This window comes from Theobroma cacao, chromosome 4 (assembly GCF_053813885.1).
Source record: "Theobroma cacao isolate CCN51 chromosome 4, ASM5381388v1, whole genome shotgun sequence".
Classification (NCBI taxonomy): domain Eukaryota; kingdom Viridiplantae; phylum Streptophyta; class Magnoliopsida; order Malvales; family Malvaceae; genus Theobroma; species Theobroma cacao.
In genome coordinates this window covers 20,843,818-20,857,945 of record NC_142642.1, presented here as the reverse complement: position 1 = coordinate 20,857,945, position 14,128 = coordinate 20,843,818, and the positions used below count along the sequence as shown (strand labels likewise).

Here is a 14,128-nt window from a genome sequence, read left to right as displayed (position 1 = left end):
CTATCTAGAGCCCCTCTAATTTTTGGGACAATATGGTGTTCATTATTGAACTTATGCAAAACAACTTTTTGTACATTTTGTAACAAATTATCTATGTTCATATTTAAAATGTCAATTAGTATAATGAATTAAAAATGTATATGATACTTAGTTTTATGTTTTTTTTCTTCTCACATACTATATTGTTTTGTTTGAGTTGTTGTTGTGATGTGCAGCATTATTCGTAATTCTTAACATGAAATGTCGATAAAATTTTACAAAACGTGCATCAACCAGATACTTAAGAAAATTATGATAAATCCGACTGTATAGAGCGAGTATCAATTTATTTGAGTACCCACAACCAAATTTTTAATTTTCTTTTCCAAAAAATATCTAGGCGGTAACAAGGCCCAAACCGTATGAGGTCTTGGACCTGACTCAGCTGTCAAAACCATAGAGTCAAATTCCAAATGAGGCCCAGTTAAAATGAAAACCAACAACTTGACCACTCAAGAGAAAAATATATCACACGTGGCATAATATAATCGCTCCTCTCACTCCAACACCGCCTTCCATCGAAGGCACCCTATTTCGCGCCACAATGCCACCCGTGCGCAGTACGCACCCCTCCCCCACCTATGAAATCCCCGTCTTTACCCTCCCAAAAACTTGTGCTTTCCCTCTGATCTCACTTACTGTCTCTCGCTCTGAACCTCTTTGCCTTTCTCTTTACATCGCATTGCTGCCATGACGGATGGCCATCTGTTCAACAACATTTCCCTCGGCGGCCGAGGAGGCACGGTTAGTCCTCTCTCTCTCTCTCTCTCTCTCTCCTCTCGTTCTAACTTTCTTTTTTCTCCACTAATTTGTAGCTTAATTTCCTGTTTTTACTTTTTGCGATTGCGCTTTCTCTTTTGGAATCATTTCGAAAGCCTAATTCGGTTCTGAGTATTGTTCCTCTTACGGCCTCGCTTTGTTTGGGTTAAAATTTGGAGGAAACTCAATTGGTTGATGTAGCTTTTATTAGTTTTTATCTCTTGGGTTTCTTCATTTCTGAAAATCCTAATTTTTAGTTATTTTTTAATGATTTTTGTTTTTTTATATCTGTCTAATAGATGTTTATGTTTGGTAGAAGGAAATGGACTACAGCTTTTTTTATCGCTAGGGTTTCTTCGTTTTTGAAAACCCTAATATTTAATTTTTTAAATGACTTTTTTTTTTATCTGCCTCATAGATGCTTATGTTTGATAGAAGGAAATGGACTATAGCTGTTTTGATATCTTTTAAAACCCTAATTCATTGAGGTTTCGAAGAGTTGGTTTAGTTTATGCTGAAAAGCTTATGATTTTCAGTTACGGCTTTGTTGATTGATGAAATAAAACGTGGGTTCTTTGGGATGTAATTTTTGGTTAATGGTTACTGATCTAGAAACCCTAATTAAAACGAATTTTCATTGTTTTTATTACATATTAGACTGTTTTTTTGCTAAGGGACCATTGGGAACTAGAAATAGAAACAATTTTGTTTTTTCTTTTTTAATTTACAACTAGAGAGCCTAATTGTTGTGATTATTTGAAACCTTAATTGGAGGAAAAAAAATTTAGTCTCTTGCTGAAAGGTGAAAATGGGAAAATAGCGAGAATAGGGACAAACTAGTGGAACACATAATTGCTGCCTTCTTTTGCATGTTGAGTTTGAAGCCTTAGGTATTTCAGTTTGTGAATTCAATTTCTTGTATGTAATTTTCCTGGAAAATGCTTGCAAAAGTATAAATATTTGCAATCTTGTGGTTCTGGCCATTTTTTGGAATTAAATTTTATATAGAGTTTGATTAATTTTTCTATCTGTTAGTGATATTGGCTTCAGTTCTTTTTCCCCTGTATTTATTTTTCATTAAGTTTGGAAATAAAGAAAAATTGGAATCTTACGTGCTTGTCACTTCATGTGATAAAATGCAGAATCCTGGACAGCTTAAAATTTATTCAGGAGGGATTTTATGGAAGAAACAAGGAGGTGGTAAAGCAGTTGAAGTTGATAAATCTGATATCTTAGGGGTTACATGGATGAAGGTCCCAAGGACAAATCAACTTGGTGTTAAAATCAAAGATGGGTTGTACTACAAGTTCACTGGATTCCGTGACCAGGTTAGCATTTATCTCTCCCTAATAGTGGTGTATGGTCTCATTCTATATACTTAATGGTTGTCAGTAGCAGTTATGAACTATGATAATTGACAAGTAATTAGCAATGTTTTTATGGTCCCTGGACGGGAGTGTTAGGAACTTATGATCCTTATTTGTTTTTTCATGTTTGCTTTGTAGGATGTTGCCAGTTTGACCAATTTTTTCCAGAATAATTGTGGAATAACACCAGAAGAGAAGCAGCTTTCTGTCAGTGGTCGTAACTGGGGAGAAGTTGATTTAAATGGTTAGTGGATCTCATTTGATTTTCTGTTTGTGGCCACAGAAGCAGATTATATAGCATGCTTTCAAACTGTTCTGTGTCTTTTGTGTGCTACATTTGGTCAATCTTTTGTGCTTGATTTTTCTGCTTTTGATGTTAGAGATTTGAAACATTGTTCTTAGGCTTTGAAAGATTTTTCACTGGTTTAGGTTTTGCAAGCTTTTTATGCCTCAGGGGTTCATAACTTAGGATGTCAAAGATAATCTAGTGAAATATTTAGCTTTTGACATCAGATTTTTATAATTTAATGTGCCTTATAACACTTTTGTTTAGTTTTCAGTCAGTGTCCTGCTTTTCCATTAGAATTGTACTATCGTTTCTGCTTGCTAGAACTACATGTCTTGTGCGGCAGAGAGAATGAGGAGTTTATGTATTGATTTGGTAAATCTTAGCAGCCTTTTAGTTGAGCTCCCAATGTTTTCATCATTTATCTTGGTCCTTGGGTCGCTAATTCTTATTCTTTATGGCTAGGTTTCACTTTCTGGCATTTTCCTGGTTTTTGATATGGCATAAACTGTTTGTCTGTTGAGTTTTAAAAGCCTCAATATTGTGATTGCAGAGAATATGCTTACCTTTTTGACTGGTTCAAAACAAGCTTTTGAAGTGTCATTAGCAGATGTGTCACAAACTCAGCTTCAAGGAAAAAATGATGTCATCTTGGAGTTCCATGTGGATGATACAACTGGAGCTAATGAGGTGTGCGTCTCAATATTGTTGTTGATTATTGGTTAATGTCCTCCCCCGCACCCCCCCCCCCCCCCCCCCCCCCCTTTCTCTCACTCTCTCTCTAAATGCTTGTGACAACCACGTAACATAAAGTTTTACTCAGTACAGGAAAGTATTTCCTACAACAAATTTGTACAAGTAGGGCACACATTTGATTTTTTTTCTAAAGTAAGTTTCTTCTTTTCGTGACAGAAAGATTCACTGATGGAGATAAGTTTCCATGTACCTAATACAAACACCCAATTCGTTGGTGACGAAAATCGTCCACCAGCTCAGGTAAGTTTGTTGTCACTTCTCTGTTAGGATCATATGAATATACAACTTATGGTGTTTTTAGTGATGCCATTTTCCAAATACTTTCTGCTAGGTTTTCCGTGAAAAAATTATGTCAGTGGCTGATGTTGGCGCTGGAGTTGAGGAAGCTGTTGTCACTTTTGAGGGCATTGCGATCCTCACACCAAGGTAGGTCTTGTGCAAATGTTGAGACAGGGATGATTCACTTCATATACCTAGTCACATTCATGTGTCATTGGCAAAAATTTGATTTTTGATTTGTTTATTTGTTGGTTTGTTAACACTGTTTTGTTTCTCGTATATGGCTGAGTAAGCATGCTCTTTTTATAGGGGTCGGTATAGTGTGGAACTTCATCTCTCATTCTTGCGACTCCAAGGACAGGCTAACGATTTCAAAATTCAGTATAGCAGTGTTGTTCGCCTGTTTTTGCTTCCAAAGGTTTTTATTCTTCACCCTGATGTTAAGGCAATAATATTCATTGATAGACGACCACAATGTTTTATGTATAATCTCTTAGCAATTTTTCCCCGTTCTTTTTTGTGTGTTTGACAGTCCAACCAGCCTCATACTTTTGTTGTTGTTACACTTGATCCACCTATCCGTAAAGGGCAAACTTTGTACCCCCATATTGTCTTGCAGGTATTGCTGGTTGCCTAGCTTTTGTGTTCAATGCATGTGCCACTAGTGTTTAGCACTTATCTTCTCCTTGTTCCTTTTTTTCCAGTTCGAAACTGATTATGTTGTTCAAAGCACCTTGTCCTTAAATGAGGATCTTTTGAATACAAAGTACAAGGATAAGTTAGAACCATCTTACAAGGTAATAAAATTCTTTTCATATATAAGTCCATTTGTAAGCACTGCATGCCCAAGATTTACAAGCTTGTGGATCAATTTTACAGCTATTATTATGGTGTGCTTGATAAAATAGGGACTCATTCATGAAGTGTTCACCACAATACTGCGTGGTTTATCTGGTGCCAAAGTTACCAAACCAGGAAAATTCCGTAGCTGTCAAGATGGTTATGCGGTCAAGTCTTCACTGAAAGCTGAAGATGGAGTCCTATATCCACTTGAAAAGAGCTTCTTCTTTCTACCCAAACCTCCTACACTTATTCTTCATGAGGAGGTATACAGACTAAACTGTCTCCACGCTGGTTTGTTGGTCTAAATGCAAATGATAGATATCCATTTTAAATGACATGTTCGGTTTTTTGTTTTGCTCAAACTAGATTGACTATGTTGAATTTGAGAGGCATGCTGCTGGTGGCTCAAATATGCATTACTTTGATCTTCTCATAAGATTAAAAACTGAGCAAGAGCATTTATTCCGGAATATTCAGAGAAATGAATATCATACTTTGTTTGACTTCATTAGGTCAGTTTGATATGTTCCTTATTGGATAAACAATTTTGGTTCTTTTGGCAATATATTAACTTGCTGTCTTTCCATGCAGTTCAAAGGGTTTGAAAATTATGAACCTTGGAGATGTACGAACCACAGACGGTGTGGCTGAAATTCTTCAAAATGAGGATGATGATGCGGTTGACCCACATCTTGAGCGCATTAAGAATGAAGCTGGTGGGGATGAAAGTGATGAGGAGGTGAATTCTTTATCAGTTGCCTGGATTTTATTTATTTATTTGTAGTTTGAATTTTATTTTGGTAGTTGTGCAATATGCTTATGGTTAAAAAATATTTTGATTGCAATTTTCTAGTACTTTCCCTGTAATGTGGGTAAGCAATCTTCACTTTATTTATATATGTCATGTGGGCAAATGTTCCCATTGGTTCTTGTCAGTAGTTATAGGAAAGAATAGATCCTAACTGTCAAATTAGGTCTTCCTGTGATTGCTTATGTGTACATGACTAGCAGCCATCATAGATGTCAGTGTCTGACTTTTTAGCTTCTGCATGTCCCCACTGGTTGTCTTTTGGTCGTCGTTGTAAATGGTGAATCAATGCAGGATGAGGATTTTGTCATTGACAAGGACGATGGAGGCTCTCCAACTGATGATTCTGGGGATGAAGAATCTGATGCTAGCGAAAGTGGAGATGAGAAAGAGGCAATTTATTTTGTTCCTTTGCATACTTTAATATTGTAATGGAAATTCTGGACAAATTATCGTTTGGTATCTCACATTGAATAGCCAATTGCAGAAGCCTGCCAAAAAGGTTCCCAGGAAGGAAGCTTCTTCTTCCAAGGCAACTAAGAAGAAAGCTAGAGATGGAGAAGATGATGGGAAGAAGAAAAAACAGAAAAAGAAGAAGGATCCAAATGCTCCAAAGAGGGCAATGTCTGGCTTCATGTTTTTCTCACAAATGGAAAGGGAGGTGGGTCTCTATTCTATATTTACATGGATGATGTATATTTCTGGTTGCTGATTAATAAAATGAGCTTAGTGGATGTGCTGACTAATCTGGTTATGTTGTTTACAGAATGTAAAGAAAAGTAATCCTGGAATTGCCTTTACGGAGGTGGGAAAAGTACTTGGAGACAAGTGGAAGAAGATGTCGGGTATGGTTATTTCTGAATTATTAATCGTTTCTTGCAGTTTCTTTAAATTAATTTGTTAATTTTAGCTTAAAAAGGACCTATTGTGATGCTCTAATAATGAACATATCCTTGCAGCTGAGGAGAAAGAACCGTATGAAGCAAAGGCTCGAGCAGATAAACAGCGATATACAGATGAAAAAAGTGGCTATAAAAACCCTCAACCAATGAACATAGATTCAGGAAATGAATCTGACAGTGCATAGATGACAAGGAATCCAGTCACAGTTGTAGGCTTGACTAAGTTGAGCATGGCATAAGATAAGACTAGAACAAGATACGGCAGTTGTTGAAGGGTGTTTTTTTGGATGTATGAAGAGATATTTAGCGGGTGCAATGGGCAGCTACCTCCATGGAACTTCAAAATCTGTATGGTAGTATCGTGCATGACTACAAGTTGTAATTTCTCCCCCATTGAAACTTGGCTGGTTAGCATCACGCTTGAAAATTGATTAGTGTTAACTACTAAATAACTAAGAAAATTATAGTACTATTACTCTAAATGAAAACAAAAGAAGATGTAGTAGTGGTGGTAGTGGTAGGTTTTGGTTAGTAAAAAAAAAATGAAGTTATATTTAGTGAGAGTGTCCTCATGCTAAATACTTTGGAGAAACAAACTGCCTGAGACTAGGGTGTTGCTGTTGATCTAAACATTCATTCATTTTTAAGATGTCATTGGGTTTGGAAAAAGAGACCAGGAAGCCTGGTCAATCCTGTTTCCATTCAAAGAAAACACTTAAAAAGGTTAGAGGTTCAATCTAAAGACATTCATTTTCTCTTCCGCTAGTTCCTGCTGTTTAGTATTTTCCTTAGGAAACTAAGATGGTATCGGTGTACGCTCTTAGTGACCTTTTTGGTCTATGGACTTGTTCCGAAGTTGTAACTTGGAATGCACAGATAACAAACATGAATTACATTAAAAATAAGCACATCAACTAACTTCCCCCACTCCTTGCTTCCCGTCAATCCAAACAATAAACAAATTAAGAAAAGTTTCGTTTCCCCCAATTGTAATCATCGTCTATTCATGTAAAAGAATTGTGTACGACTCCATTCTTTCGTAGAATTCTCTCTAGCACTGGACCCTCCATTCTTTCGTAGAATTCTCTCTAGCACTTGACCCTCTTTTTGCAGTTAAGAGCACCTGAAAAACGAGTGAGCCTTCTAACAAATGTTGCAGGCTTGGCTTTGATCATCTGCAGCTTGTTGTATTTCAGATGCGGAGGTGCGGGTGGCCCAGAAGTTCTGAAGAAGGCTCCGTTCATGAACAAGTCTCCTTCCGATCTCCACACCCAGTGCCTCCAAACTGACTCTGGTGCATAGTTCCTGTTTGTTATCTGTAGACATACAATGAACAAAGCAATTTGTATGACCATCAAGTTATGAACTAAATTCCTTTATATGATTGAAATTTATTCTACACTAGTATTTTTGGATTTACCTCTTTAGCCCATGGGTCGTTTGGAGCAATGAACCTGTTGCCCTGGCTGATAATGGTGGGATGCTGGCTACCACCAATGGCATACATTTTCCAGTGAGTGTAGTCATTATTGACAACATGAAAGAAACCCCATCTGCATCTAGGCATTCTTTGTATCAATTCCTTGCCAAAATGGTTGAAAGCAACTGTTACCTGCATGAGTTTATCGCGAGAGTAGGAGTCACTCGCACCCAACAGGATTACCTGAAGAACAAGTCCAAGCATGGTTAGTTGAAAATTGCATGACAACATGTTGAGTGAAAATGTGAAGCTATTGAGTTTCTAAGGTGACAATTACTTACATCGTTATGATGGGTGAAATGGCAGTTTGAGATGGTGATGGCTGTGGAACCCTGGATGGCATCGATGAGTCCGTCCTCACACTCGGACATGGAAAGGTGATCCAGCCAAATGTTTGTTGATCCAAAGATGGAAATTCCATCTCCGTCACCTACAGTCCGGAAACCATAGTGATCCACGGAGTCCCTGATTAGGCCACCACTGCTCTTTCTAATGTGATGAATATGAAGGTTGTGAATGATCACATTGTCCACAAATTGAAGAGTAATGCCAGCTCCATAAGCAATGTGAACATTTGCTCCACGACCATCAATTGTCTTCTTGCTTTGGACTATGAGCTCCTGGGACAATTTGATGTTCATATCATGAGCAAAAATGATCCACAAGGGCTCCTTCTGAATCACAGCATGACGCAAAGTTCCAGGCCTGGGGTTTAACACGTTATCATCAGAATTATCTGTCACCAAATAGTACCCTCCCTGCTTTCCTCCTTCAGTTTTATGGCCAAAACCAAGCACGCAATTCGCCAGCTGTTTACGGTTCCTGGCCCAGTTTTTCCTGCATCGCCAGCACCTGTCAATTGGGTTGGTCGCCATGCATGGACCAATGTACTTTTTGTGGTTTCCCCTCAAGTTCCTCCTGGTGCTGTTAGTAGTAACACCCTCAAATGCCTTGGTTTTGTTTGCACGACCTTTCAGAAGAGCCCTGCACCAAATTGCCCGAGAAAGATAATTATGCCTCTATTTAACATGCAATTCACAAAGTTTTTGGTGCTAAGAGCAGGATCCTTGTATACAGTGGAGGGAGTTGAATTTGGGACATGTGGCTCTCTGTCCATCTAAGGATATGGCAACCTGAGCGTTAAGCTGAAGGCATATGATTATATAACTTGATAAGATTATGCACGAGAATGTTACAGAATATGAATTCCAAAGGTTGATAATTGACACGGACAATAATAAAAAGGAGAAATAAAATAGAAATATATGGTATAAAATTTACTTGTTAACATTATAGTTCAGGTTACTGGTGACATTTTCTGGCATTGGTTCGTAAGCTTCCAGGGCATTCTTCCAGGCTTGTTCCGCACGTTGCTTCCAAACCTCATCAAATTCAGCAATATCTGCCCATAGGCTTGGAATAAGGGCGGCCAAAGAGAAGAGGAAAACCAGCCGCTGCTTAGTTACCTCCATTCCTCTGTTTTTTTTTTTTTTGTTTTTTTTTTCTTGGTTCAAATGCTGGGTAATATGACAGGCCTAGGGTTAAGACCTGAATGCTGTGCCCGTTCAACCCCAGCTACACCAAGAAAAAGGTGAAACCTAAATATCTAAGGCTCTAAGCTGCCAACTTGGTTGGCGAGGCCTTGGTTATTTAGATATGTGGAACAGAAGAGCTTCTAGGGTGCCTTTAAATAAACCCTCGGAGAAACTGTATAGTTCTAAAATTAGAGCGCCGAGAGTGGAGAACCATTCTCTTACAACATTGCAAGCCACACACTGTCTTTCTCCACAAAACCAATAACTGGTGTAAAACACAGCCCCATGCAAGAACTTAATTTGGACTTTTAATTGAATCAATGCCGGCCAGCAGCCAGCTGGTGTCATATTCAGTATTTTCAAGCTCTCAAATACAAACCAAACAAACAACTCCCAAACGAAGCCTTTTTAATTTGTTATATGCTCAACAGTTTTACTTGGATGCCTACAATGCATTATGCCTCTTTAAACAACAATCAGATACGGTTAAAAGTTTTTGCTCACATTTGTCATTGGCCATTATTTTGAAAAATTGGAAAAGAAATACTATAGAATTAACACCAAAAAAAAAAAAGAAAAGAAAAGAAAGAAAGAATTGAGACAAACTTTCCTGTCCGACAACGAGACGTACGATTTATACAATTCTGAACATATCTATCCAACAATTCTACTCATCCCTTGAGGAAATCTTATAGTATATCATATACTATTTGTGATGAGACAAACTTTCCTGAACAGTCACATCAGCTGGGACAAAAGCTTATTCTAATAGATCTTGTTCCCTATACAAAAATGAAACCAAATACAACCCCCCCACCAGAAAGAAAAAAGTTCAGCCCTTTCGGCATTCGCACACCGAATTTAAGGAGCAATTTGCTACATCTTGTGGGAATCAGTATAAATGTTCCTGGTGGAGGAAAAAACCTGCCAGCTATGATATTCGGATTTTGAGTTGAAAATATAAAAAGGATTCTGTTATATATGACTGTAGACAGAAGATAACACCATCATACACATCTGCAAAACATGGCAAGAATTTGTTATGGATTATTCAATATCGGAGCTTCTGGTAAGTTTGCTTGAATACAGGACTAACCGGGAACCAATCCTACGAACCAGAGTCCAGGGTGCTCTTCACCTGGGTAATGTCTTATTGCACCAGGCATAGTAAGATGGTTCAGAGAGCCCTGATGGACTCAAAGTCAGTTTTTCCGCCTTTGCAGAAATCAATCATTTGAGAAATTTTTAGGTCTTGCATGCTGTAAACATGATGTTGCACATCATATTGAAAAAATATTATTGTTATATGTTATGGTTAAAAAAATATTATTGTTATATATTATGTACAGAAATATGTTATATGTCATGATTAAAAAAGGTTGTTACATGTCATATTGAAAAACAAATATTGTTGTTACACGTTATGTATAAAAACATGTTACACGCCATATTGAAAAAAATGTTGTTGTTACACACTGCATGTTGAAAAAATATTGTTGTTCCATACCATGTTTAAAAAATTTTTGTTACATGTCTAAAATATTATTATTACTTGCGAACCAAAACTTAATTCTTCTCAACTTTATTCATTTCTTTTTGTTTTTCTATGAGAATTTGGCACCGATTAAAGTGTTTTTAATATTTTTTCATAAATCAAAGCACAATTTTTCTTATCCAAAACACCTATGTCCACTAAAAATAAAAAAAAATTTCCTTTGGAACCCTAAGTTTATAAATTTCAAATTCTTAAGTTTATTGATGTCTAAGTCCCAAATTAATCAAATTAAAAGTTATTTCAAACATCTGTGATCATTTCTACTATTTTAGTTTCATCCAAAATACTTAAAAATCAAATTTCTCAAATAGCCACCCACCACAAGCACATCAAAACCATCGCTTGGTGTCTTGAAAGCGCAAGAGAGAGAAATTGGGAACACAATAGACAGATGCCAAGGAGAGAAATCGATAAAATTAGAGAGAGTTGGATGGTGAGAGAGAGAAATCAGAAGCACAGTTGGGGAGAAATTGTGATGAATGATTTAATTAATTTAAAATAGTTTTAAAGGTATTTTTGTCAAGTCATGGCTAAATATGACCAAAAATAGTTAAATTTATTTTGATAGTTATTAATGAAATGTTCTTATCAAAAGGGTTATTTCTCATAATTTCCTCATTTATTAAACTATTTAATCAACACCTTTGTTGCATGATATATAGTTAGTTGTCTTAAACCAGAGGACATGTCCAACCTTTTATTTTAAGTTTGTAAAAGAATTTTACTGATATGAAAACTATTGCCATGGTGCTAGCTAGCTTTTAGTTTATGAATTTGTTTAGACGTATGAGAATAAAAGCTTGATTATTAGCTCACAATCTTTGAGATAACTTTCAACACATTGAAAGTGTGGAGAATGTAATGCCCAAAACCCCTGGGCTATTACTGGTACATGGGTTTAGTAGGTAAGGCTCACAAGACCCAAATAAGCCTTTGAATAGATTAATCGTATACTCATGCTCGTTCCTTTAATAATATGTGGAAGCCATATATATATATTCATAAACATTTTACATCTGTGTTCAACTTATATGTTGCCTACTGCCGAGGCTTAACCATGTCCGCACTACATGTGCTATGAAATTTAAACATCATTAGTGCTTAAAGTACTTTACATATATAGATTTTACATTTTCCATATGCTTGCTAAGACTGAAGGGCCTCAACCCAAAACAATTGGCTAAAAACAATGATACAACCCAAAACTTGACCAACAAAGTTGACACGAAAAAATGGAGTGCTACCATATGCCAAAATATCTACTGAACAAAATCAACCACTCACTCTTCAAACAGAGGCCCCAATAAGCTATTATCTGCACATTATTTAATTAGAGTAAGTCTCACAGACTTAGTGAGTGAGTGAAGAAGGGAAACAACCATTTGTTGGTCTCAAAGAGCGTGCTTAAGGGGGGGTGAATAGCACTTTTGGAATGATACTAAAATTCCTTTCAAGTAAAGAGCTGATTAAAGGAATTTGAAAATGGAAGTTTAAGGCTTGCTAGAGGAATGATTTAAGTGCTAAGAGTAAGAAGAAAATAAAAGAAGGTAGACAAAACACAATGATTTATAGTGGTTCGATCCCTTTAACCTACATCCACTATCTTTATCTCCCAATCAAGGATTTTCCAACCAATTCACTAAAATTAGTGGAATTCTCAAGCTTCCGCCAAACTTTTACAATGGCTTTTCACAAGCTCAGCCACAACCTTTAACAATGGTTTTTCACGAGATCAACCAAAACTCAAAATGACTTTTCACAAGCTCAGCTACAACCTTTAACAATGGTTTTTTCTGGGATCAATCAAAAACCCAAAACTAACTTTTGTAAGGCTTAGTTAGAACCTACCACAATAACCAAGCTAACCCAATCTCGATCAACCCCTTAGAGTGTCTTTCACACTCTAAAAAAACAGAAAATAAAAAAAAGATGAAGTAAAATTGATCACCTAATTGATCTAAGATGTACAAAGTTAAGCTCAAACACTTTTTCAAAAGATGAGAGTGAAATACTAGTGTAAAAAGAAGGTTCTTGGTCTTCTAAGATTAAAATCACTTTGGATAACTTTTCCATCTAATTTTTGACTATTAGAGAGGTTTTAAATACTTACAAAATCACTTCTGGCCATTAAAGACAGAAACTAGCCATTTCTTGCCATAATTTTGTCATTTTGTGCATAATTTCAAATTTTTGATAGTGAGCATTTAGCTGACTAACCATACTTTTTAGTCAATTAAGTCTTTTCTGTCTCGCAATCAAATTCTCTGACGATGAGCTTTTAGCTGGCTAACTATACTTCTTAGTCGATTAAGTATTCTCTGTTTTGCAATCTGGTTTACTTTGTTAATCAGTTAAGAAAGACTTTGATCGATTAAGAGCTTATTGTTTCTAGAGCAAGCAGCGTCTCTAACTTTTCTTTGTTTGATTAATTCTTCTCTTAGCTTGGTCACGCTGATCTTCCATTTCCCTTAAATAGCCATGAGATATGTTAGTCATCCAAGACTTCTTGAATTATTTTTCACAAATTTGACTGCCTTTATTTTGGATCTTCACTTTTGGATTTTAGCTAACTAATTACCTTGTTTAACCGATTAAGAGGCTTCTGTTAGTTTCCAGCTCCCGTTTAATTGATTAAATCTTGTGTTAACCAATTAAGACTTTTCTATCTGTCTTTAATGTAGCACCCAGAGTTGCTTTAATCAATTAAGGATTTGTGTTAATCGGCTAAGACTAATCTGTCTTCATTAAAGCTCTTTCTTCTTTGCTTGTTTAACCAATTAACCTATATTGCAACTGACCAAGCATCTTGACTTGCTTTCAAATACCAAATATATTAATGAATTTAAGCTTTTTCCTACACACTTAAACAATATAATTAGACACCAATGAATGAGAATATTTTGCTATCATTAAAACCATAAAGAGGCAACATTCTTTATCTCTTATTTTTTGTAAAGCCCGACCTTATAAAATACTTGACAGGACATACATGTGATGGATAGCATGTTTACATACTAGGAGAGCTGCAAAAAATCGACAAAACTCGGTACTGTACCTAGAGGTACAATAAAGTTGATCTAAGCCTCCAACTAGGTCAAATAGGGATTTTAAGGTGAAATTCAAAATTTTACAATTCAGGAATGACTTAAATGGTGATTTGGAGTTCAAGGATCAATTTGGAGTCAAATCAAAATTTTCACTATCTAGGGGCAAAATGGTAATTTTGCCACTTGAGGATTAAAATTGGAATATTGGAAGAAGTTTTTGATCAAGATTGATCACATTTGACTTATTGGAGTATAATTTGAGGTTGATAAGTGAAAAAGTTATAGTTTCTGTATTTTTAGAGCATAGGGGCAAAACGGTAATTTTACCACCCCGAGGGTAAATTGGTAAATTTTCACCCCCAACACTTGTCAAGACCAAGGGATTTTATTCATCATGAAAATGGATAAACATGAGAAATGTGTGGTGGAGAATTAAAGAATTAAAAGTCAAATATTTAAAATTTGAACCAAT

At 36.2% G+C, this 14,128-nt stretch overlaps 2 protein-coding genes across 2 annotated transcripts; one reads left to right on the top strand and one right to left on the bottom strand.

Moving 5' to 3' along the window:
- The first annotated feature begins 576 nt into the window (after window positions 1-576).
- On the top strand, window positions 577-6,635 carry HMG (high mobility group). The gene is made up of 16 exons (XM_018119746.2): window positions 577-783; window positions 1,941-2,126; window positions 2,304-2,409; window positions 3,005-3,141; window positions 3,364-3,447; window positions 3,539-3,633; window positions 3,796-3,904; window positions 4,019-4,105; window positions 4,191-4,283; window positions 4,395-4,592; window positions 4,696-4,841; window positions 4,921-5,068; window positions 5,432-5,530; window positions 5,625-5,798; window positions 5,904-5,982; window positions 6,097-6,635. Exons 1-16 carry the CDS (start codon window positions 730-732, stop codon window positions 6,222-6,224), a joined length of 1,923 nt encoding a protein of 640 aa, XP_017975235.1. The 5' UTR covers window positions 577-729; the 3' UTR covers window positions 6,225-6,635.
- Window positions 6,636-6,727: 92 nt separating this feature from the next.
- LOC18601452 (pectate lyase-like) lies at window positions 6,728-9,192 on the bottom strand. The gene is made up of 4 exons (XM_018119747.2): window positions 8,801-9,192; window positions 7,801-8,503; window positions 7,460-7,702; window positions 6,728-7,355 (listed from the first exon to the last, which is right to left on the bottom strand). The coding sequence occupies exons 1-4, from the start codon at window positions 8,989-8,991 to the stop codon at window positions 7,128-7,130; spliced, it is 1,365 nt and encodes a 454-aa protein (XP_017975236.1). The 5' UTR covers window positions 8,992-9,192; the 3' UTR covers window positions 6,728-7,127.
- Between the last annotated feature and the right edge of the window lie 4,936 nt (window positions 9,193-14,128).